General features: G+C 43.3%; 2 protein-coding genes across 6 annotated transcripts in view; one reads left to right on the plus strand and one right to left on the minus strand.

The window, feature by feature from the left end:
• Positions 1–1,448: 1,448 nt before the first annotated feature.
• The window catches only part of rfx3 (regulatory factor X, 3 (influences HLA class II expression)), a 35,729-nt gene continuing 11,126 nt past the window's right edge, over positions 1,449–26,051 (plus strand). The window contains exons 1-10 of one of the 5 annotated variants that reach the window (XM_042079864.1): positions 1,450–1,766; positions 14,383–14,498; positions 14,722–14,810; positions 17,131–17,410; positions 19,628–19,702; positions 21,017–21,198; positions 22,735–22,854; positions 24,691–24,818; positions 24,977–25,092; positions 25,310–25,425. In XM_042079864.1, coding sequence (XP_041935798.1) covers positions 14,388–14,498; positions 14,722–14,810; positions 17,131–17,410; positions 19,628–19,702; positions 21,017–21,198; positions 22,735–22,854; positions 24,691–24,818; positions 24,977–25,092; positions 25,310–25,425 — 1,217 coding nt within the window. In that variant the 5' untranslated portion in view covers positions 1,450–1,766; positions 14,383–14,387. Of the gene's footprint in view, positions 1,767–13,834; positions 13,860–14,382; positions 14,499–14,721; positions 14,811–17,130; positions 17,411–19,627; positions 19,703–21,016; positions 21,199–22,734; positions 22,855–24,690; positions 24,819–24,976; positions 25,093–25,309; positions 25,426–26,051 lie in introns of those variants that run through there. The other 4 variants (XM_042079866.1, XM_042079865.1, XM_042079867.1 and 1 more) reach the window with 4 other exon arrangements.
• smad4a (SMAD family member 4a) overlaps positions 19,078–26,051 on the minus strand; it is a 38,576-nt gene continuing 31,602 nt past the window's right edge. Inside the window, exon 13 of the transcript XR_006026694.1 lies at positions 19,078–19,114. The gene's annotated coding sequence lies outside the window, so the exon portion shown is untranslated. The remainder of the gene's footprint in view (positions 19,115–26,051) is intronic.

Here is a 26,051-nt window from a genome sequence, read left to right on the forward strand (position 1 = left end):
CAATAACATTGGGACCATATTGTTATCGTCCGATAAACACTAAAATCCGATAAAACCACTAAAATAACGACACTCATCCTATGAGGTTCTTTATTTGAAAAAATAAAAATAAAAATTGCTTCCCCATACAGAATACTTATATTTCCTACATATTATATACATTATATTATATTTCCTGTATATTTATATTTATATATATTATTTGCGTTTATTTTGTGTGTGTGTTTAGTAGGCTATTGGCATTGCCAATATTGGCCTGATTTAATCTGCATTAGAATACCGTCAGGCATTCGATCCCTAATGTATCCCTAATGTTCTGTGTGTTTTTTACTGATGACTCTGAGGGAGTATACTGGTCTTGGTGGTGTAATAGATTGACATGGAAGCACAGGTAGGCTACATGACAACCTGAACCCATGTGTTTACAATGAATGGGCCAGTGTGTCAGTGGTACAGGTCCCTCTCGTCGGTAGACTCATTCATTCATCCATTGAGACATCACAAGCATCATCAGCATACACTCTGAGGGTGTCATCTCAGCAACATGTTGGAAGGCGGGAACAGTGTTAACTGCAAGCTTTAGAATTTGATGACGGAATACCACACAATACATTTAAGCAAGCTCTGTTAAGGCATAGCCTAGGTCATGAATAACCTCTCATGACAAGCCTCTGTTCAGTATTTCCCTGCTGGGCTAAGATGCCTTAGGTCTATGCTTTGACTCATGACACTGATTTCATTTTGAGTGATGACACTGATTTCGTGTGTGTGTGCGTGCGTGTGTGTCCGTCTGTCTGTGGGGACTATGAAGATTAAGACTACAATATGGGATTATAATGTCTTTGTAGCCTATTTGATGGCCCATTAATAAGAATGGTCATCTTGCATTTAATAAACTAAGTAGTATGGTTTAACGAGTTTGGGCATTTAGGCCGATGAGCTGCGCCAATATGCTTTAGGCTTATAGTTTTGAATATTATTTTTTTTTCATAAGATTATTAACGTCAGTTTATTCTGAATTGCAGCTTGTATACATCATTTTTTGGATCGTAATCCTCCTTTGGTTCACGCTCCGGAATCCTTGCAAATCACATGTAGAAACGGCTCAGGGCAATATTGATGGAGGTGTTCGACAACAGACTACACGAATCGCAAAAGAAGGGGAAAGGAATCGCTTCCCTTTCTCTGCCATCGCCACCAACCTTTATCATGGGAGCGATAATCAGAAGGAAGTCCCGCCCATCGTTTCCGATCAATTACAGCTTTTTCCGCAAGCTAGTCACAGCTCTCATGCTGCTGCAGGCAGCAAGAAAGGCTAGTTTCCTCCTTCTACACAACTGTAGGCTACTAATGATTTTGGCTTTTAGGCCAAAATCCCAAGTGACCAATATGTGTAAGAGAAAATACAGATGTCTCTACGAAGCCAGGGAAATATTTACTTAAGAGATTCGTAATACCTATTAGCTTGCTAACAGTGGTCCAATTTTCAATATGACTGAAAATTGTAGCCCAATTTACATTTTTAATCTCCTCCCCAAATTCACTGCCTAACCAATGTCTGTTGTCCACCGACATGTCTCCGCCTTTTCCTGACACCCAAGGTAGGTTGCGCTAAGAGGAGTTTTATAGCAACTGTTGCCCTGTGATTCAGCGCCATAGTCACCGTAGTCCTGGCGACTGTAACCCATCAACAACAACAACCTCTCGCTCCATCATTACCACCTCCACCATCCTCATCCTCATCAACACGTTAGTCTACGGTACAGGTGAATATGCTAGATCTACTACATTTTGCACATTGAAACAATTTGATGTCAAACCACTCCTTTTTTATGTCGTTAATGTAGAGTGAAGTTCAAAAATCGTGTTCTTTTGTGGATGTTTTACTGGGGGCAGCGAGCTAGCCTACCATCACTAGCTAGCTACATTAATTTCATTCATTGCTTGGCAATTGCTAGCCAGCGGTGCATGTCAACCAACACTGATGTAGTAAACGTTTTATATTTACACTTGTTACTTATGTTACGAACATTGCTGAGATTTATTCAAACAACAGATGGAGTAGCTAAATTGTTGTTGAGAATATGAGCCCTTTTAATGTTGACCCGTGTGAGTTTTCTAGTTTTTCCTGTTTTTATATTAGCCTACACGGCTAGCTACATTAACATTATCTGATGTTAGCCCATAAAAGAACTAGCCTAGCTAAGAGACAGACTACAGGGCTGCCAGCAGACCAGCGGCGAGTATGTAACTAACGTTATTTGGCCAGCTGGTATCCTATACGGGTTGGGGAAGTTCCGTTTGTCTATTGATCAGTATATGTACCTTTCAGCAGTCTAACAACGGTATCGTGCAAGTGGGCAGGTGCAATGTTATGCTTGTAAAAAAGCTAACAGTTAGCTAGGTAGTTCGCTATGATAGCTAGCTAAAGCAAATAGCCGTGGAAGCCAGCCAGCCTCAAAACTGTTACATCTGGTTCATCTTTTTTGTGGTGCTTTCTGTTATGCGTATGGTTTGTTTTTAATGAGTCAGTCAACTTTGAAGAGTTGGTAGATCAGCGTCTGTCAACTAAAGTGTGCTCCGCTTGCTGAAGTATAGAGAGTTCTGTTTTGCAACACCCACCAGTTAGTATTTTTTGGGTTCACTTGCCAGGTAGCTAACAAGCTAGAAATTCGTTGCGGTTCGGTCTTTCTAGCTGGCCGACCAGGTTAGCTGTGGCTAGCTAGCTAAATTGGCTTCTCCTTTTGTGTAATTTGTGGTCGTGCGCGAGTAGCAAGTTGGCTACCGCTAGCTGCAACAGACAGAACAGGCGAATCTCAAGTGTTACTAGCAATCTTCAAATGTTAACATAACGCGACATTGTAAAGTAGTTCATCTACAGCTTGTCTGAACTGCCTCGCAGTTTCGTTATTCATTTTGGATAACGTTAGTAGAAATAAGTAAATCAGTTGGTGCTTAAGCTAAGTAGCCTGATTTTCCCTGTAAAAGTAACGTTAGCTAACATTACCTAGTCAAATTGGATGCATTGTTTTGGCACAGCATCACTTTGTAGTTGATAAGGTAAGAAACGTATAGCTGAATAGTACCTCATTCCCCTTTTTCCAATGTGTATTCTGGAGTTGAGTAGGCAGTTCATACATTTATCATGTCAGCGCAACGTAATTGCTAACGTTAGCCAAGTTGGAAAATGTATTAACCTCAGTTAGTTACGTTAAAGCAGACATATGTATAGCGATGCACCAAATGTCGTTTCGGTAGATTGAATAAGCGTTCTCACGAGTTTCGGGCCTAGCCTTAGTCAAGGCTGATTCTCCATCAATTGTCCGCAGCGTGCTAAGCTATTAAACGTCAGCAACACCTGCTGCAAGTATCACAGTAGCAAGTTTCTTTTTTGTGGACCTGTTGCAATGGTACACTATTCGAGAGACCTCTTAACATAATTCGTTTCCTGAGACTTTATTGCGAGCATCTTGATATCTAAAATATGTAGAAGGACGTGTTTGTAGTTTTGTAAAAACGCAAGGTTTACCAACTCTGTATGATATTTACAGGTTAAGATTTTGGAGCCCATAATGTGGAATTCCTCTAAACCATCTACTGAAATAGAACAAAAGTAAAAGACAATTTATTTGTTTTGACCTGTAAGACATCTTCAGCATGTTTCTGGGTGTTGTTGCATCAGCATTCTTTCCTCTTTTCTTATCCTCTTTTTTCCTAAGTCTTTGCTCCACTGGGTGTATTTCCCTGGTCCCAGAGCCCCTGTTGTCTTCATTAAGGGATGGGAACAGGTGTGTTGTATGTTCAGGAGAGGGAGGGGCTCAGGTGCTTACATGGATGAGGGAGGAGAGTTGGTCATCTAATTAATTATGTGCTAGGCAGGTGATTTTAAGGGCAGCCGTGGCCCACTGGTTAGCACTCTGGACTTGTAACCGGAGGGTTGCCGGTTCGAGCCCTGACCAGTGGGCCGCGGCTGAAGTGCCCTTGAGCAAGGCACCTAACCCCTCACTGCTCCCCGAGCGCCGCCGTTGTAGCAGGCAGCTCACTGCGCCGGGATGAGTGTGTGCTGTTTGTGTTTCACTAATTCACCGATTGGGTTAAATGCAGAGACCAAATTTCCCTCACGGGATCAAAAAAAGTATATATACTACTATACTATACTACTATTTTTTTTTTTTTTTTGTTCTTAATAATTGGTACAGAATCAAACCAATGTCATTGTAGCAATGGTAGATGGAAGTAACTCATTCCGATCTGCAGGTGGATTGCACGTGGCTGCAAAATAATACAGCCAAACCAAGAATGGCAATGTGCATTCGTGTTACCATGGCAACAAAAAGTACCTGTGTACATCCACATCTCCAACCTTGATGGAGGGAAAAATCCATATAATTTCAGGTCAAATGGTCTGTTAATGACCACACAATGACATGCAACACATATACCATTTCAAATGGTCTAAATTTGAAATTGAAACACTTGTGAATCAACAAATAATTATTTAGTGTACAGGAACCAAGTAAAGTTTATACTTCTAGCTGTAATGTATTTAAGATTACCAGCATCCAACATCAGCCTGCCTTTCCCCACTCATCAAGAACCTTAACATATTCATATATGGTGACAGGAGGTGAAAGCACCCATCCCAAAATGAAATGTGATGTTGCCAGATGTAGTGTGGTCTCAATTAATTGCCATCCATAATTTATTTTATCAGTCTGAAGAGCACAGTTTTACCAAAACATAGTGTCATAGTGCATATAATTTTATTGTTGCATCCCCTGTAATGCACACAAATGTCAAGGTTTCTGATGAAGAGTTTCTGTCACCGTCTCATGACTGCAGTATGCACCTTGCCAGGCACCTTTGGGAAGTGATGTGTGAGGTGGTGCGAGTTGTCACTCAGGCTCGCTAGCACAGTGAAAGCTGAAAACAAGACAAAACTGCCACAGGACAAAATGCCTCCCTCCCAGCCATCTGTTGTGCACTCTCGTTTGCGTCTTCCCTCTCGTTCTCGTTTTCCCTATTTCTCTCCTCCCACCTCAGTCCTGCTGAGTCCAGCTGGAGCCCTGTCTATGCCCCCCTCCCCATCCCTTTCCCCACCCCACCCCACAGTATGAGGATGGCAAGGATTTGCAGGGCACTAGTTATCAGCTCACGTTACCCACTCATCTGAAGTCAGGTGCGCCACAGACGCAGGGCCAGGCCACCTGTCCCGTGGATCCCGTTCCCTCTCCAATCACTTAGAGGGAGGGCCAGTTGATTCAATTATTCATTTGAGGGGTCATTTTCACCGCCTGCCACCGTTTCAAATGCAACGGTGCTCGCTAGTTTGAACTGGCCCCTGCTTGGTGGTTTTGTGATCGAGCGAATTGACTGCCATCGATTAGAATGCTTTCATAACATCTGGAATATATACTTATACTAGTTTGAACTGGCCCCTGCTTGGTGGTTTTGTGATCGAGCGAATTGACCGCCATCGATTAGAATGACAGGGTGGTGCACACTTATGAAAGAGGAAATTATAATTGGGGGAGGGGTGGTGGTGGTACGGTGATGGCTTCAATAGAGACAATGGTTTTCCAAGAAGGTAGTCTGACACAGGTTGAAGTTTGGTTCATGTTTAAGCCTATATTAACATACTTTGTGCTTTGTTGCACTTGTGTAGATGTCTTTCATAACATCCAAAACATTTGAAAGAAATTTGACTTCCTCCCTTGGCTAGGATTGCGGTCAGTCAGGACAGGCACAGGGGCTTTGCTCTGGTTACGTGTGTGTGTGTGTGTCCTTGAGGCCACAGGAGTGCCAGGGAGCACAGGGCTTAAGTGGGCCTCATGGGAGCACATAAAGAGAACCAAGGTGAGGGGAGGCAGGGAGTTTGTGTGTGTGTGTGTGTTGGGGGGGGGGGGGGGGGGGGTATGGGGGTTTCCAGAGCTGAGGGAGGCAGACAGGTTTGTTTATACAGTCCCCCCCCACCCCACAGCCACACACACCAAAACACACTCTCTCTCTCTCTCTCTCTCTCTCCCTCTCTTTCTTTCTTTTTCTTTATTTCTCTCTCTCTCTCTCTCCATCCCCCCTGCAGTTTCTATTGATGTTATGTGCAGCAAACAGTGATGATGTACTCTAGGGCCTTTTAACTAATCTTGTTTGCTCTATTTTTATTTATTGGCCGGATTTGCATGCATCATATCCTGAATAAATGTAATTATGTATGTTTATCTTGTCCAGTTTGTTTCCCTAGACACTTTTTCATAATCTCCTTTATACGTTTCACCATAAGAAGAAGAAAAAACACATTAAAGAGCAGGCGAGGATAGTGTGGAGGAGATTTTGGCAGAAGACACTTCACCTCCGTGCTACTCTCATGTCTAAATTCTGGACCTTTTACATGTTATGATTTGAAGTGTGCTAATATAAAATGAGGTTGGTCTCTCTGGTCAGTTTTAAGTCTGAAAGTTAAAAGTAGCCAAGCACTGTGTGTGTTTTGTTGGCTATGTCGACACCTCTCCAGCATGCTCCGGCCATGCTGTGTTATCAAGACATTCAGACTAGGGGAAGGATCAGGGGATGTTGAGATCACCAGAACAAACAACACCTGTAGTCCTCAGGTAGATGAGGGGGAGCCAGTGGCACCATCTCCACGGAGAGCCACAGGTTTAATTAGCCTGCAGGGACCTGGTCATAGAAATAGTGATGAGGGGAAGGGGGTGGAGGGGTTGGAGTCATCCGGAGAGTTCTGTGTCATTCGAATCTTCTCAGAGCTATGGTGCAGCAAGCTGTAGTAATAATGAGGTTTGTTAAAAGCATTACGTGTGCCAGAGCTTTTACCTCGGCCCTCGGTGTCTTCCTCTGCATCCTAAGTGTTCCATGCACCTTGAGCGCTACACAAAGGCGGTGGGTTTCACACAGACGTGTGCCTTGGGTCAGTGCCGAGTGCTGTGCGGGGAACACCCACGTGTGGTGTGCCTCGTCCAGGGGAGATTGAGGGGCCAGTGGCGAGGGTGGGAAAGAACCGGCAGGTGAATTGAGGCAGGCAAACACGTGTGGTGAACTCGAGACCCAGCCAGCTAATTGGGGCCAATATGGACATGAAGCTGCATGAAGTTGGGAGGCAGGATTCTAAGTGATTAATTATTAACAGGTTTTATGGTTGTGTGTGTGTGTGTGTGTGTGTATTTGGGGTGTGTGTGGTCTTGTAGACAGAGCGGGCAGCCCTCTCTGGAACAGCACACAGGTTAAGAGCTGGGCAGCGCGTTCTCCACAGTTCCCTGTGGGAGGATGGGCATCGGGGCAGGCAGGATTTTGAGCAAGGATTTAGCTGGAAAAAAAACAAGATTGGTAACGGCCACATCCAGGACTGCCTCATAAAAACAGATTAACACTTCCTCCTTTGCCCAAGGAAGGGAATTGTCAGTAATTAGAGGACTGGGCCTATTGAGCACATGTGCCATCAAAAAATATATCATTATTTTTGGTTAGAAGATGTGTAAATAAACAGGCTACCTTATGCCATTTCAGTGGCTAACGTCGATGTTAAAATTCATTGCAGTTGCATTCGAGTGTGTGTGGGGTTTTTTTTTTTTACTAGCCCAATATATGGGTGGCACGGGTGTAAATGGCAAATATTTTTGGTGAAATGTCATTTCATTAGATAGGGGCTTAATGGTTTTCTAATGACAGGATTTCTAATGACATTAAATAATAATGAAGGCTTTTATTGCTTTGCGCTTAGTATGCATTTTGGCATTAGGTTTATTTCAATCCCTCGCCATAACCGAAAAACACTTAGAGAGCCGTGTTGCGTTTTATGCAACCCACCGAAGTGGGCGCTGTGAAGCTTGTTCAGTATGTGTAATGTACTGGAAAACAGTGAGGCTGGGATATGCATTAACATAGCCGCACGTACACACGCACAAACACAGTCACTGCTACAGGTGTCAGGTGTTCATGTCTATGAAGTACCTCCTGAGTGTAGCCCATGCCTAGGCTATTGATTGTGCCGTCCTTTGCTATTTTGCAGACTAACACATTGATGGGTTTAGCATAGAATAGCTTTTGAGTGCACCGATGTTGTTTTTCCTCCTTATAGACTCTCCTACAGCACACAGACCAGTGTTTCCCACAGAATTGAAGTCTATTTGTGGTGGTAGGTTTGCAGAATTAACTTGAATGCAACAGTTTTTAACAAATTAGTGCAGCGTGGTTATGATGCTAACCAGATTTAAGAACAATTTAGTACAACCTGGAAAATCATTGTGTGGTGGTCAATGTTGATATTGTGGTGGGCCGCCACAAATAACTCAATGTATGGGAAACACTGCAGATGTTAGGTTCTATAGTGTGGAATCTAAGTGATCTACTGTGTCACCTGATGTACTGATCTATTGTACTGCACCATTTGAATGTTGTATTGATTACTTATATTGTAAAGCTCTTTATAGGTTGCTCACAGTGTTAATCTGTGCAAGCATGAGCCAGCCTTCATCTCGGGTGTTTTTTATTTATTTTTATCCCTCTGAGAGAGTATTTAGACTGCAGATAAAGCTACATGAGTATTGCATGTGTAGGATTCTGAAAATCTGGTTGAGCTTCTAATAAAACACAGATTTAAACCAAACAATCTTCTCTATGTAAGGGATAATGTATAGAACGCCGGTCATTATTGGGAAAATAAGTCCCGACAGGGCGAACTGGACCCCGACGCGCAGCGGAGGGGTATTGTTCCGCCCTGAAGGGACTTATTTTCCCAATAATGACCGGCGTTCTATACATTATCCCGCTTATTACACGGCTACTTGCCAAAACGAAATAATACTCCCCACAATATGAATTTAGCCTATATAGCCTAGCCTATTTGTTACCGTTCATCGTGGCATTTGCTGAAATAGTTTGCAACAACACGCTGAACTTGAATCAAACATTCTTTAGAACACAGCTGATCAACCGTCTGCTTTCACTTTTGAATAAAGTTCCAGTCCTTGCGTAGGGATATGAAATACCTGAATTATAAGCACAAACTCCGTTGCCTTTGACAGCGGTCATAATTTTTTTCAGAGGTCATTTCCCAAAAAATAATGACCGCTAGAACTTTGGGAAATCCCATTCAAGTCAATGGAACGTTCTACTTGCCTTGTGAAGAGCCGTGTAATAAGACTAGATAATTAGACTCAATTTAGTGTATTCCCCCCTCCCCCTCCGCAAACAGGAGCAATGTAGTTCAACAGCAGCGAAGGCTGAGGGGACAAGATAAAATAGGATTTTAATTACTTTCACATTGTTAAAGACAAACTCTGGAGGAGAGGTCAGGTGAGGGAGTGAATGCCTTTTAAGTTGTTGTGAGGCTGCTCCAGAAGCGATGTTAATCTTCACAAATGGCAAGAACCAAATTTAGATGCGGGCTGGTGTTCGGAAGGACATGCTCCTGCTTTAAGATAAACGTGTTGTGTACTGTTATAAGGTCGAAATGGCAATGGCTTACGAAGACAACAGTGGTGACTGTGATATAGGCGAGGATAGTGCTTGAGATCCGACCAGTAGGCACGGCTGAAGTGCCCTTGAGCAAGGCACCTAACCCCTTACTGCTCCCCGAGCGCCGCTGTTGTTGCAGGCAGCTCACTGCACCGGGATTAGTGTGTGCTTCACCTCACTGTGTGTTCACTGTGTGCTAGGTGTGTTTTCCTAATTCACGGATTGGGATAAATGCAGAGACCAAATTTCCCTCACGGGATAAAAAGAGTATATATACTTATACTTATACTATACTTGAGATGGCAGAGCCACAGCGTATCATGAAGGGGTTTGTGTAGCTGTGGGTCAGATGGATGACGTACTCTAATCTAAACGATTACGATCTGTGTATGTATTGCAGAAGATGTGTCAGCACTCGAGGTGGGTGCGAAAGTGCAGAAAATGCGTGTGTGTGTGTGTGTGATATGTACAGTAGTCTATGCAGTGGTGGGTGTGGTGTTTCTAATTCAAGGGTTGCTGGTGTGTGATGTAAAAGCTGTTAGTGTGATGTGTGTGAGCGTGCATGTGCGTATGTGTGCTTGAGATGCACAGTTGTAAGTGTGTTGGTGGGTGTGTGGTGTTTCTAATCCTAGGGTTGCTGGTGTGATGTGTAAGGTGTGTGTGTGTGTGTTCATGAGTTCTACCTGTGCCAGGTGTGCTGAGTCCTCTCTGTGGTGCAGCAGATGGACAGAAGGAGATAAGGAGTCCTATCAGTGACTTCCCCCGTAATCATAAGTCACCTTTATCACACAGAAAGCACACAGACAGCTGTGTGTGTGTGTAAGGGCTTTCAGATATAACCTCCGGAGTATATGCGGAGGTTTGTCAAACAGAGGTCCTACTAGGGCTGGGATAAACAATTATTTTTTTAAACGATTAATCTAGCGATTATTTTTTGATGCATCGATTAATCTAACGATTCATTGTTTCAATCCAGTCGATTTCGATTCGATTATCGATTATCTCCCCATTAATTGACTAATAGCAATTTATGCATGTTGATTTACATATCTGAATGGAAAAACATGAATTCCTTAACATTGCAATATATGTTTCTTGCTCTTAATTTTTTTAAAGTAAAAGACTATACAAGTGCAAAGTAATGCATTCTTAGTCAGAGGTAGCATTCAACAAAGTTCAGTAGTAACTGAGTGCCTGTCACTTTAATAGTTCGTGAGGAAACCCTTGCAATTGTAACACTAACAACAGAGTTAAAAGGCTGCTGATGTGTGTGGATGCAATTCACATAGCCTAGTTAGTTCATATAACGTTTCGTACAGTTTCTCCTTGGGACAATCACTTTTAAGTCTTTAAGTCTTTAAGGAAAAAGCCCTGCATGAGTAACGAAATTGACAAGCAGCTGTAAGTAAGCATGCTAAACTCGACATCCAAACAGTACTCTAACGTTAGCTTTGAGATACTGCTTGATTGCATAACTTAGTTTAGTCTCCTCAATGTACTATGTTGTGATAAGACCTTAGCAGAGTTAACTTTAATGCAGCAGTTTTGAACAAATTTGTACAGCATGGTCACGATGCTAAGCGGATTTTATAGCAATTTAGCCAGCCATGTTCTATGCAATGTTTCTATGTGGCAACAACAATCCTTCAACAATCGTGAATGAACATTTTGTTAAATGCACATGCAGAGGAGGGGCAGTGGGCTCGTTATGAGAAAGAGTGGACGGGGCAAGGAAAGGCTGTGTGCGTAAAACACGCAGCTCAATGAAAGGATTTTATCTCCTATTTAATTTAAATAGTACAACATAGAACATCAATGTGTGACGGCCGGTTTTGATTTCGTGGTACCCCTCCAGAGATTAGTCAACGTATGGGAAACACTGAAGGTGTAAAATTAAAAATATTTGGCGGCACGCGTTATATGCTTGCTATTTACCCACTTGTGTTGCTACTACACTCTGGCGGGTGTTTTGGGTCTGACGAATTGACGTGCATATTTTTCGTCGACGTATTTTTTGCGTCGACGTCATCGATTACGTCGACGCGTTGTCCCAGCCCTAGGTCCTACCAGAGAATGTCTAATAAGGGGAGAACCTTCACTCTCGGAACTCTTCCGGTGTGGTACTGCATCTAGGGGCGCTCGCGGGCGAGTCCAGAATGAATGGAGGTCTATGGAGCTGTACCCCTCAAAATCCACTTTTCTCGGGATATAATTTTTTTTCAAGTAATTTGAATATTGTATTCGAAAGGGGAGACAAAGACGATACACTTGGTTGAGTATTATAGTTTTTAAAGTCACTTAATTGTTCTAAAAAGCCTTTCAAACGTGTCAATGACGTCATTCATTAGCATGATCATAGCATAGCATAGCATCAATGCTAGCGTGTTATGGGCATCAACGACCCAACCTGTAAGAAAACGAAAGGACATGACTCCCGGATTATTTCACTTTTGATTGATAATCCATATCCATTTTGCGAAAAATAAAATAAAATCTGAGGGTTTCAGTTGTTAAATAGGTGAAAATAATAAATGTAGCCATGTCGCTCCATAGGACCCCCATGTATTTTGGACTCGCCCGCGATCGCCATCTAGGTGAACTCTGGTGAACTGCAGCCAAATTCGGTTTGTATGGGATTAATAGAGAGTGGGGAGGCTCTCCGTAGACGGGCTCTGGTCCTACCCTTCGGATGATTCAGATATGATGCTAACCTGCGGACCTTATACTGACCTTATACGGACTTATGTGTGAACGACATACACGCACATTACAGAATCTCCGTGTGGTTGTCGAGTGAGGGGTGGGGGCTTGTAGAGTTCACAAGAGGCGAGATAACGCAGAATATATGCGGCCGCTGTCACAACTGCTGTTTGTTTACAAAGTGTATGCATTATGTAGGCTAAAGAAGAAAAATCTATTGTGCGTAGGCTAATACTTGAAGTAGTCACGTAAGGGCGCACTTGAAATTGACCTACAGTATTTGTATGTGTGCTTCGAATAAACACATTTATCTGTTTTCAACGTTATGTAGCAGAATTACTTGACTATGGAACCCCAAATCTGGTTTGCGTTGGAGAGAGCATACACAAACTTTATGGTATCAGCCAATTAAGTAGGCTAACTCAAGACTTCAAGGCCATCATATACAATGTTTTTAAGCAACAAACAAAATACTAACATTGAACAGTGAAGTGGTTCGTTTTTCATGGTTTATTTTTCCAAAAGCATCCTCTCCCCATGTGTCTTGCATTTACGTAAGGATCTTGGAACAAAGTTGGGTTTTCTTCGTTTTCATTTTCTCTAGGCATATTAAGGCTGCTGCCTTTTCAGCGCCTTCTGCTTATAATGATTTGGTCTTTTGAATTCCTTTGGCCTAGCGATGCAGTTGTAGGCTACATCAACGTGTCTCTTGCCGTTCTCTTCATGTGTTCTATCAAAATGTTGTCTGCCCTCATGGACAGTAGCTCCGTGATGTCTGCATCTTTCCAGGTCGGAGATTTCCTGGACAGCACTATGCCACTCTATCATAACACTGGCATTTAAGTCAGATCTAACCACATGGATGCACGAAAGAAATGTCACCGACACGCCCTCTCACTAGGTGTGAATTTTAACCGCATGTTCTATGCTTCGTTCAGACACAGCACATTTACATAATGTCCGGAGGAAATACTAGGGGTGGAGCAGTAGAACAACCGGCTAAGTTTGGACTTCCATATGACTGTTTATGTCATTCAGATATACGGCCCCACCGTTTAACGTCCGCCGAACCGCCGGTCTTATACTTGTGTGTGTGTGTGTGTGTGTGTGTGTGTGTGTGTGTGTGTGTGTGTGTGTGTGGGGTCCTTCTTCTGTGTGTGTGTCCTTCCTCTGTGTGTGTGTGGTCCTTCTTCTGTGTGTGTGTGTGTGTGTGTGGTCCTTCTTCTGTAACGTTATTTTTGATAGTTTCCGTGTTATTCTCTTAGTCCTTTTTACTGCTTTCAAGTCGGCCGATGTTGTTAACGTCTGTCCATTGGGAGCTTGCTATGGCTAGCTTTTGCCCTGGGCCTCTTACATCCTTCCCATCCATCTGTGAGCCGGTGCTGCACTTCGCTGTCTGGTCGAGGGGATTTCTCGGGACAGTAGCTGGAGCTACTCTGCGAAAGATCTGCCGAGGCCGCCGAGCTGTTTCTGACCTGTGAGCTGCCATGCTAACTGCATGGAGTCTGGATTGAGCACACTAACTTTAACGTTAACGTTGAAAAACTCTGCATTACGGACCAACAAACTGTCGCTGTTATAAGTCCACCGAGTTGCTGATCTACGGGATCGCCCACGACTTTCGGACTGGTGTGCTTCCAGTGATCTCCAGACTAGCAGGGCCTGGCGTTCTCGTTGTCTCCAGACTGCCAGTGAGTGTAAAGAACTTTGTTGCCGTTGCATCGGTTGTGGAGACACAGCTGTGCGCAGTTTCACGCGAGTTATCATTGCCCTTGGACATTTTCAGCCGGTTGGAAATTGGACTAATTCTATTTTTATTTTTTATTTATTTTATTTATTAATTTGTTTGTTGTCTGTCTTGTATGTATTGGTGTCACGGGTACGCTGGCAACTACGCCGCTCCGTCCGCTATTGTCTTTGTTAGTCTATGTGTCAATGACGATGTCTTAGCCTATATGTGGAGCGCTTTGGGTTGCACTCTGTGCACGTTAAATGCGCTATACAAATAAAACTGACGTGACTTGACTTGTAAGCAGACGTAAACCCCACCGGGCGTGCTGCATCATTCATATCCATGTCCACGGGTTTGAATTCAACCCATGGTCCCGCCCCATCTCTCTCACTTGTTTCGTATTAATGTCCTACTGTCCTATTTGAGAAAAATGAAAACCCGTTCTCCTGTATCTCACAAAGTGTGTGTGTGTGTGTGTGCAGGCGCCATGCAAACGCCCGAGGCCGGCGCTGACTCGTCCACGGTGCCCCTCCAGACCAGCGTGCAGCCGGCCGTTTCCGCACAGCAAGGGGTCTCTCAGGTGCCCGTCCAGCAGCAGGTGTGTGTGTGAGGGAGAGAGAGAGAGTGTTAATGTGTCACTGCTGTTATGTGTGTTATTAATGTGTGCTATTATTGTGTGTGTACGTACATGGCGTGTTAGTCCATCACTAATGTTTGTTGTGACTTAATTTGTGTGTGTGTGTGTTCTGTGTGTATGTTTGCATTTGTGTGTGTGTGTGAGAGAGAGAGAGTAATGTTTGCCCTGTCTCTGATCTGTACAGGCTCAGACTGTTCAGCAGGTGCAGCATGTGTATCCTGCACAAGTTCAGTATGTTGAGGAGAACAACGGTGTCTACTCCAATGGAACCATGTGAGTACCTCCTCCTTTCCTCTCTCTCCCTCTCTGTCTGTCCATCCCTCTCTCTCCCTCTCTGTCTGTCCTTTCCTCTCTCTCCCTCTTTGTCTGTCTGTCTGACTTGACTGGTGTCACAAAAATATGTTTTTCTTGGACTGTTTCTTTTGTTTATTCTATGTGAGGAGTCACCTGACAGTGACCTGAAGTACTCACAAGTACATCTATAATGATCTCCCCACAATGACACTGGTGTGTGTGTGTGTGTGTGTGTGTGTACGTGTGTGTGCTGTGGGAGACTAAAGACACTGGTATTAAGATGTGCCACTTACAAGGGCTTTGTATTCAACACACACACACACACACACACACACACACACACACACACACACTCACCCTTGTGTCTCTTAATGCATATGCAAAGCTAAACGTATTTTCATGTGATGACTTGTAGTAGCAGACACACCTGTCAACACTTGGGCTCCTGAAAGGCACTTTCTACTGCAGCTTCTGCTCGGATGCGCCTATCTGCTGCAGGCCAGAGGAACAGTGTGACCAACTCGTGATTGTGGTAGTTAACAAACTAGATCAGTGGTTCTCAAACTTTTTCTTTCATTCCCCACTTTGATCAAGGGGGCATTCTCGAGCCCCACCTGTCCCTCATCGCTCTAAGAAAGTGGTAGGTCAAGCTTAAAATTGTCAAATTTATTGAAATAATGACAAGTTCTAAATATATCCTCTTCAACAGAGTTAAAATCAGCTGGTGCTGCAGATATAATAATAAATAAATACATAACACACATATTTCTGTTTTCCAGCAACATATTAGGAAGCATAGGCCATTTTACAGCATTGTACAATATATTCAATGAAATACCAACATGCTGCATTAAATGGATCCATAATACAGTCATACTGAGCACTGCTGGTTGGGAAATATTTTTGAAATAAACTTTGCAGGGATGTGATGTAGGCCTACTGTTTAATACATGGCATCACAAGAGTGGCTCCCAATCAGACGTTTCAGCGATTTCGCTCAGAAATCTCAAAGGCATAATACTGTCGCGATCGAGGCGCGTATCCCTCCAAATGTATCGCTAAGATATATCACATATATCGCTAAGATAGGCCAGCTTCGTCAAGAAATGTTAATTAGTGAACGTGCTTGCAGATTCAAACATGCGCTCTTCCTCCAAGAAGAGGCGACTCGGAGCTCAAACACGCGCGACAGCACTTTACCTCGGGAAAGCCATCTTGCCTCGCTGTGAAACGGTACAGCCATTTGGTCAGCTACCATCTCTTCGCAAAGTGCGGAGAATAGACGCGCTTTTAAGGGCCGGGTTTTGATGAAATTCACCACTCTCACAACAACGTTCAAAATCTCATGTAGGTCGGGACTAACTAAGCTGCCTTGACACGAGCACTTCCCTGTGAATAACACTGTGCTTCCATTCCGCATTGAGTGCTACCTGGGCCCTGGCTACAGATAAAAAAATAAATAAAAAAAACTCCTGTTTTTCACGTCAGTTCGCGCCCCACCTGGCATGTCTCCGCGACCCACAGTTTGAGAAACGCTGATATAACCACTCAGTCAGTCAGTCATTGCTTGTTAAAATCCACTGTTCCATATGCCCCATCCAGAAACCCAGATTTGTTGGATCTCTCTGCTATATACAGTATTCCCTAACCGTTTTACAACCATAGACCATCTGAACGCCCACACAGAGTCCAAATATGAGCATAATTTGGATATAAAACTGTAAGTTATTGCCAGTACAAATGCTCAGCTGACAGTGACATACATTCAGAAATCCTAAACATTTATGTTTATTTATACCACAGCTTTGTAGAGTCCTCGATTGTGACCCATATTAAAGAAGGTTATAAATATAATCACTATTTATTGTTCATTCTTTTAGTGTTACTATTGCTTTGCCAAAGCAGTTGATATACATGTTTCATTTTCAGAAACAAGAGCATATTGATTTGCTCTATTGGCCTGTAAAAGCTTCCTATAAACCTGACAGCTTTTAATGTGCTTTGTGTTGTGTAGTAAAACATTTGATTTGATATAGCAGTTAGGTATTGAAATGGCCATTTTCCCCCCTCTCTTACTGCCAATAGGCTCACTATCAAAACATTACATCACCCTATTTGTGTTTCTACCTTGCAATGGCTTGGGGCTAGCCTAGTGGCTAAACGTATGGTAATGTCGTGGTGGTCCACGTTGTGTTGTACACCCTGAAACGTGTGTGTGTGTGTGTGTGTGTGTGTGTGTGTGTGTGTGTGTGTGTGTGTGTGTGACCTTGACCTTTACCTTTGACCTTTCTCTCTGCAGTCGGACTTACTCATACTCGGAGCCTCAGCTCTACAGCCAGAACAGCGGGGGGAACTACTTCGACACGCAGGGGGGTTCGTCGCAGGTGACTACGGTGTTGTCGTCGCACGGCATGGCCAACAACAACAACGGCGGCACAGGCGGCATGGGCATGGGTCTGGCGGGGGGGCAGATCATCAGCAGCTCGGGCGCCTACCTCATCGGCGGAGGCAACTCCATGGACAGCGCTACCCCGCACCCCACCACGCAGACGCCCAGGGCCTCGCCGGCCACGGTCAGTGTGAGTGTGAGCACTTGTGTCTGCCCGTTGGGCTTATTTTTTGTGTGGGAGGCAAATGTGTGAGTGTACGTGTGTGTATGTATGTGTGGAGGAGGGACAGTTTGTCTGAGGGTGTCCTAAAGAATTCTCATTTTCTCTCTCTCTCTCTCTCTCTCTCTCTCTCTCTCTCTCTCTCTCTCTCTCTCTCTCTCTCTCTCTCTCTCTCTCTCTCAACAATTTATCAATTAATCTAGTTTCTAAAATGTTGAATATTTCTGGTTTCTTTACCAGTACTCCCCAATGACCACAAACTGAATATCTACTTATAGTGGGTTGCAAGTATTCAACCCCCTTTGAAATTCATCACCATTTCCACATTTCAAAAGATACACATGTTTTCCCAATCAGTATCATCTTTGTGAACATTTATAATTTGTTTTCAAGTTTTCCAAAAAATGTATTTAAAGCTGAAATGTGCTATTTGCAGTTGTTCTGGGTTCCAGCTGTCAAAGGATTCAGGAAAAGTCCAGAGGTGTCACTTATTTGGTCTTATCTTCTTATAATAAGTATAAGGTAGAATAAATTAAAAAAAACTCTTTCTGGATATAAAAGTCACTCAGCCCAAGGGTAGGTTGTGAAAGGACTAAAGAGGCAAAGTGATTCAAATGATAACTCTGCAGTGGCTGGAAAACAGTTCTAATCTATGTTCTATTCTGTTGTCACTGCATAGCAATAAGCTGAGACTAGTATTGTCTCAAATCAAATCAGTTAGGCTGTTGAAACACCAAAGAGGTTCTTTTTCAGAGAAACCTCTGAGAGCTCTTTTTTTTTTTTTTTACAATGAAAACACTGATTGGGAAAATGAGTAGATATCTTCTCTAAACAAGAAAACGGTGATGATTTTAAGGGGGGGGGGGGGGTATTGAATACTTTTAACCCTTAAAGGTGTAGGTTTTTGAACGTTCTAAGTTCCGCAACAATTGAAGGTTCTAAAATTCTATGTTGAATTCAATGAACCCAGATATTCTTTAGAACGTTCATTTCTCAACATTCCCGTCACACCAGTGTGACGGTACTCCTTTAAGGGTTAAAAGCCACTCTATCTAATATATAGACATATTTCACAATTTTCTGATACTCTGCCCACCACAGAGTCACAGTTTGTAGGTGTAAACATGTCCTCGTAGAGCCAAAACACTGTCCGTACTGCTGTGTCCCATCCTCTCGACACATTTCCGCTACAGCTGTTTAGTGTCAAACTGGCTATTTAGTTAACCCCACCCCCTCAATCCTGGTGTCAGCCATGGCTGTCGTCATCCTACACTCTCTCTCTGCCTCTGTCTCCATCTCGAGAGATGAGCGCTTGATATTTTCTCACTCGAAATGAAATTGCCGTGTCTATAAAGGCAAGTTCCTCCTGCTGCCGCACTGATGATCATAATGAGAGTCTTGTGGGGGAGGCCAGGACTGACTTCATCACATTAAATCCTCCGGGGTAAGGCGGGGGTCTGAGGCGCCGTAGCGAAGGCAGCCAGTGATGAGGCTACTTTGACCTCTGCTGGTGAGATGTGGTAGTGCTGCTGTCGAGGTGATGCGATGGTGTATTTTGACTCCTAAGCCACCTTTCTCCTCAAGGACACTACCCCCCCCCCCCCCCCCCCCCCTCCCCCCAACACACACACACACACACACACACACACACACACACACACACACACACACACACTTTCCCTCCACTTTCATATGGCAAGCCAGATATTGTCCTTAAAAATGCTTTGAATACCGTCAGCCAAGTGGACCAGGCACTTCCACATAACTCAGGCATGCTGACTATGTGTGTCGATATGGGATGGTTGAAACGCTGTGCTTTGCTACTGTTTCTAAATCATTTAAGCATTTTTTGTTGATTTATTGATTTATTTGTTTATTTATTAGGGGGTGGCTGGCTTTCCTGTCCACTGCTTGAATCAGTTACTGTTTCCTGCTGATCACAGTTGCCGTTTCCTGTGAACGTGTGTGTGTGTGTGTGTGTGTGTGTGTGTGTGATATTGGTTACCAGTCTTCTGCTATAGCTTTTATTACACTTCCCTCTGTCATTATGTTCTTTTTTCATTTTACCTTTCTCCCTCACCCTCTCTTTCTCCCTCCCCCCCCCCCCCCCCCCTCCCTGCTATTTGGTTTTTCTTTCTCTCTTTTTTTTTTTTTTTTTTTGTTCTTTTTTTTGCTCTTTGCTATCAGATTGAAATGGCGATTGAGACGCTCCAAAAGTCTGAAGGGTTGTCCTCTCAGAGAAGCTCGCTGCTCAACAGCCATGTAAGTTTTTTTGCTTTTATAATCAAAAGCCCGTCTCTGCCTCCCACCTCTCTGTCCTGCTCCCCCTTTTTCGCTCTCCTCCTGCTCTCTGCGTTTCTGCTGCCTTGCTGCTTTTCATTTAAAGGGGCGCTGCCCAGGGGTTGGGATTGCTACACTTAAACGTATCCACCACTTAATGTTTGTTTTGATGGATGCACTTAGTGTTTTGCAACCCATTCCTTACCACAACTGTTATTTCCTTTCATTGATGCATTATATAAAGTGTTGAAGCCATAAAGAGTTTAACAGTGTTTAATCCAAAAGGAGTTTTAAGTGGTCGTCTAGATTTTTAGAAGTTATTTCATCTTTAGTGTGGCAGACAGTACCTTAATAAACTATGGTGAATTTGTTAATGCAAGACTGAATAATGTAGAAACACAATATTGTGACAATATTTGTCAAATAATATAAAGAGGGGGACAAATAAATTGACTTTCCCCACGGGAGAGAAAGAAATTCACGACCACATCATTAATTATATATTGAGCATATTGGCTTTGTGCGGTAAGCAACTCATGCTGCTTAAGGTTAGACTGTTTAAAACATGAATGTTATGAACTTGTGTGGCTAGAGTATGTCTCAAGATGAGGTGGTAAACAAAGCCAAAAATGTCCTCTCAAAAAGCACCCTCAGCTAGTGTACCGTTGTGCTGCAGCTTTGACCTGACCCTACTCCATCCAACGTAATGGTAACGATGGCATTATATCAGCATTGCTGTTATTATGCTTAAAAACCATGCAAGACACCCACACCCACATAAAAAATTCAATCTGAAATATTCCTTGGTCATTTATGGGATTACCATCTCTCTGGAGTGATGTATGAATATGATGGATTAGACCAGCATAAAAGGACCACAGTAGTCTTATTAAAATAAAAAGAAAAATAATAATAAAAAAAGAAAATAGCTGAGCAGAAAGCAGAGTGGCTGAGAGTTAATAACATGAATAAATCAAGATGGCCTGATGGTAACTGTAGGCCTGTGTGGCATACCTGCTGTTCAAGGCGCTTGAATTCATATTACAAGAAGAATTACAGCTCTGCTTTTGAAATTGACCCAAATACCTCACATTGTGTGACATTCTTATGGCTGGGAACCATATAGGAAAGGAAGTTAGGAACTTATGAAAAGTTAGAAGGCTGTAGAGGCTACAGAGGCTTCCAAAAGAACCCGATCACCTCCCCCCCCCCCCCCCCGGAGTGCCGCCACTCAGCCCCCTCTGGACACCCCCTCTTACTTGGCGTCCGGCGGCGCTTCCCTTCTCTGTCCCATAGCTGCAGTGGCTCCTGGACAACTACGAGACGGCGGAGGGCGTGAGCCTGCCGCGCTCCACCCTCTACAACCACTACCTGCGCCACTGCCAGGAGCAGAAGCTGGACCCGGTCAACGCCGCCTCTTTTGGCAAGCTCATCCGCTCCATCTTCATGGGGCTCCGCACTAGACGCCTGGGCACCAGGTGAGTCTGATTCTCTCACTCTTTCTTTCTTTCTTTCTTTCTCTCTCTCTCTCTCTCTCTCTCTCTCTCTCTCTCTCTCTCTCTCTCTCTCTCTCTCTCTCTCTCTCTCTCTCTCTCTCTCTCTCTCTCTCTCTCTCATTCAAAGTGGCTTTATTAGCATGACTGTCTGGGTTGTTGCCCCACCCCCCCTTCTCTCTCTCCTTCCTTTCTCTCTCTCTCTCTATCCCTTTTTCTTATCCTCTCTCTCTCTCCCTCTCTCTTTGTTCATCTGTAACCCCCCCCCCCCCCCCCCATTGTTGCTTTTGTCTTCTTTCTTTTAGCGTCTCTCTCGTCCTGTCCTCCCCTCACCTCCTCTCACATCATCTGGCCTCGTATTCACTGCTAGTGTTACTCGTCTTTCTTCCTCTTCTCTTTGTTCCTGCGCTCTGTCTTCACCTCCCCACCCACTCTTCATTACCTTTCTCCTTCCTTCCCCCACTCTCTCCTCTTCCCCTTTGTCCTCAGACCAGCGTTTTGATTGAACAGTCATCCTTGAGGGGTATTTCACAAAGGCAGAATTAAGACATCCAAGATAAGTGATAAAGCGAGGTTTGACATAGCATTGTCTGGTCATCCTAGCTCAACTCGTTACACTAATGCCAATCCAGGATGAGTAGGAGCGACTATGTCAAGCCAGGTGTAAATAATTCAGGATGTGTGCGCGTTCTCGTTTCTGCTCCAAAGTGCCCACGGTTGGAATAAAAAAGACCCGGAAAATAGCGTCATTCACACAAAGTGAACAACCGCTTTTGATATAGACTAACAATGAAGTAAAGTTGTCCTTTTTGGAATGGGTAATCATGGCTATTTCTGTAAAACAGCAGGAGTAGGCGTGGTAGACCAACGTATGTACCCACGTATGTGAGTGCTTCCTTGCCTCGGCACGCAACGTCATTAAGAAAGCGCTTGCCACTGCAAAAATGCACATAGTATGATGTACCTTAATATTATAGTTGAAAATACCTTCGAAAACTTGCCCCTCCACTTCCAATCAACTACAGCAGGCTATTCATCAAACGTCTATCAATAAAATAAGCAAACAATGATTACCTAGGCCTATCACAATTAAAATAATCATATGGTAGTAGGCAGACAATTTGTTTTGTTTTGCGAGCAAATACATTTAGCAAATAGTTTATAAATGGAATAAAGCTCCTTAAAAGTTAGCACAGAGGTCTGATGTGAATGACAGCTAGCTGAACAACATAATTACCATTAGAATTAACTTAGCTTGGCTGTTAGCCTGGTTGAGACCAGGCTAGGTGCAGAGAATAAATCCCCATGGTAACTTATGTGCTATCTCTTTTGTGAAACCAAGTCAAGGCTAAATTCATCCAGGATAACCTAAAAATCCCAGCTTAATCCCTTATCTAAGTTTTGTGAAATACCCCTCTGGTCTGGTGGAGCTCTCCCACTCACACACTGTGCCAACTGTGACCCACTGGCCGTCTACCTGACTGACCGACTGCTGTTGTCATGTGTGTGTTTGTCCTGCAGGGGGAACTCTAAGTACCACTACTACGGGATCCGCGTCAAACCTGACTCGCCCCTCAACCGGCTGCAGGAGGACATGCAGTACATGGCTCTCCGACAGCAGCCCATGCAGCAGAAACAGAGGTACAGAACAAGCTATGCTGCACATTCTGACGCCACTATATATGCTGTTACTCTCGACTTGTACTCTTTGTCTGGTACAAGGGCTGCTCGATTATGGCAAAAATTATATAAAATTGTCATGATTATTTCTTTCAATATTGACATCGATTACTTGATGTCAATCAAGTTGATAGTTCCAAAATCAATCATCCATTTTCAAAACTTACATTATTAAATTGAATTTTAAATATAATCCAACAGAAAACAATACATGCAAAAAGATAATGCACACGTGAACTCAAGACAAAAGGAGAGCATTGTCCTGAAACCGAATGTAGCAAAATAATAATTATATTTCGATTATGTTGTTTTCATAATCGTTGGAAGTCATAATCACCATTAATCAATTAATTTGATTAATTGTACAGCCTTATCTGGCACCTGACTAGCCTTGGAAACACGCACCCTTTTTTCAAAAAGAATTTAGAAACACACACACAGACAGGAGCATAGGAACATGCTTTGAAGGAAATGGCCAGTCCACAGATGCACAGCCTTGGATCCTACTCTCGCTAAATGTCCCTAATCAAATGCCTTTCATTCTTTAGACATCAGCCATTACCAGCAGATGAATTTGAATGAAGACCACACTAATGCATTTACCACAAACCACCTTATTATGCAAATTACATTTCTCAGATTATCCTAAATTAGTTGATGCAAATGACAGTCAGCATAATTTTCATCAACCGTTAGAGTATAATTCAAATTTTATTGAACAAACCTCCCAATAATAACAGTATTTTTGTCAAAAATAAAAAAACTCAAAATGCACTGTTCCAAATTATTATGCACAACTAATCAAGACATTTTATAGGTTGTAAAGAACTAAAAATGGTCATTTGTTGAATTGGCAGCATTAGGAGGTGATATAAATTAAATCAAAAGTTATTTCAATCAAAAACATCTTAACAGGCCCTTCATTGATATCATCTTCACAATTCTTGCATTTATTGAACTTGTGAGTTCTTGAAGAGTTTCTGATTTAATGTCTTTGCAGAGTAGCCTCCCAGAGCTGCCAGAATGTCAGAATAGCCTCCCAGAACTGCTGCTTGGATGTGAACTGCCTCCCACCCTTATAGATCTTTTGCTTGATGATGGTCCAAAGGTTCTCAATAGGGTTGAGGTCAGGGGGGCCACACCATGCAATTCATAGGAGCCGTTAATCCTCTGAATTTGTCTGGCAGAAACCTTCCTATTTATGCCTTTGTCTGCACGAACCCGCCTGCGCTCTGAATCGGCAACAAATTTCTTCACAGTACGATGTTCACGCATAACGCATGTTCATGCATTTTCTGGAAATATCCAATGTTTTCATACTTTGTCCAAGGTAGTGCACAATTTCAGCAGCAGAGAGAGCCTTTTTCTTTCCCATACTGCTTGAAACCTGTGGCATGCTTAATAATGTGGAACATCCTTCTTAAGTAGTTTTCCTTTGATTGGGCTCACCTGGCAAACTAATTATCACAGGTGTCTGAGATTGATTTCAATGATCCAAAGAGCCCTGAGACACAATACCATCCATGAGTTTAATTGAAAAACAAAAAAATAAATGTTTGACACTTAAATTCAATTTGTATAATAATTTGGAGTTCCACATGACAGTCCATGGAGAATGCTAACAAAGTCTGTACATGCTCTTATACATTATAATTTTAATATGTAGGCAGTTTTTGTAACCCAATGAGAAGACATTCAAAATATCCTTCAGCTCTGAGGTTTATGTGAGTTCGCAGCATGATATTGTGGCTTATTGCGTTACCGGTCTGACCACCAACTCCTGCGTTGTCTGGTCAGGTTCAAGCCGGTGCAGAAGGTGGACAGCATGTCGGGGGAGAACTACTCTGGTGGTGGGGTGCAGCACACAGCCAGCGCCGCCGAGCAGACGGTCATCGCTCAAAGCCAGCACCACCAGCAGTTCCTGGGTAACGCCAGCTCCTCTCCCAACCTCTGCCAACCTAAACTAAGAAATGAAATATACATTATATTATAAATGTATAAATATATATAAACACACATACACACACATACAATGTTTTTCTTTATGTCTGACTGATTTTCTGGGTTTCTACATTTCTCTAAGATGCCTCCCGTGCGCTGCCCGAGTTTGCAGAGCTTGACCTGGGCGAGAGCAACGTGGACCACATCTCCCCTGATGACGTCAAGTCCCTGCAGACGCTCTACAGGGAGCACTGTGAGGTCAGAGGTCACACATTCTCCCACACAGACCATAATAATACAGACCATAATAATAACAACCTCAGCAGTGACGCTGAGAACATGGACTAAACAGTAGTGAATGTGCTTATGTCAAGGTGCATTCACTCACACAATTATGGGGACTAGATGATGAGGTTTGTATATTAGCTCAACATTATGCTGTCTAAACTTTGTGTGTGTGTGTTGTGGTACACAGGCCATCTTGGACGTGGTTGTGAACCTACAGTTCAGCCTGATTGAGAAGCTGTGGCAGACCTTTTGGCGGTACTCCCACTCCAGTACTGTAGAGGGAGCCACAATTACAGAGAACAGGTCGGTGCCTTACGTCCTCCTTATATTATGATCTGCAGAAGTGCAGCAGCCCAGCGGTGCAAAACAGCTGTCTCATCGACTTTGTACTCCGGGGCAAGAATGTCTGCTAATGAAAATGCTCTTGTCACTGTTAACAGCTGTGCATTCAACAATAGACTGAAAATGTATTCCTTACATTGTGCTTACATACACTATTATATAGACAAAAGTATTGGGACGCCTGCCATTACCCCCACAGGAACTTCAATGGCATCCTATTCTAAAATCCATTGGTATTAGAGTGGAGTTGGTCCCCCCCCTTTGCAGATGTATCAACTTCCACTCTTATGGGAAGGATTTCCACAGGTGATTTCCGAGTGTCTATGGATATTTTTCCCCTTTCAGCATTCAGAGTATTTGTGAGGTCAGGCACTGGCCTTCGGGCACTGCCCTCACAAGTGTTTTTCTGGATGAATGGGCAAAAATTCCCAGACCCTCCAAGGTCTCCAAAGCCTTCCCAGATGAGTGGAAGCTGTTATAGCTGTAAAATTCCATATAAATGTCTATGAATTTACAATAGGATGTCATTAAAGTTCCTGTGGGTGTAATAGTAGGCATCCCAATACTTTATGTCCTGTTGTACTTTT

Source organism: Alosa sapidissima, chromosome 23 (assembly GCF_018492685.1).
Source record: "Alosa sapidissima isolate fAloSap1 chromosome 23, fAloSap1.pri, whole genome shotgun sequence".
In the NCBI taxonomy this organism is placed as follows: domain Eukaryota; kingdom Metazoa; phylum Chordata; class Actinopteri; order Clupeiformes; family Clupeidae; genus Alosa; species Alosa sapidissima.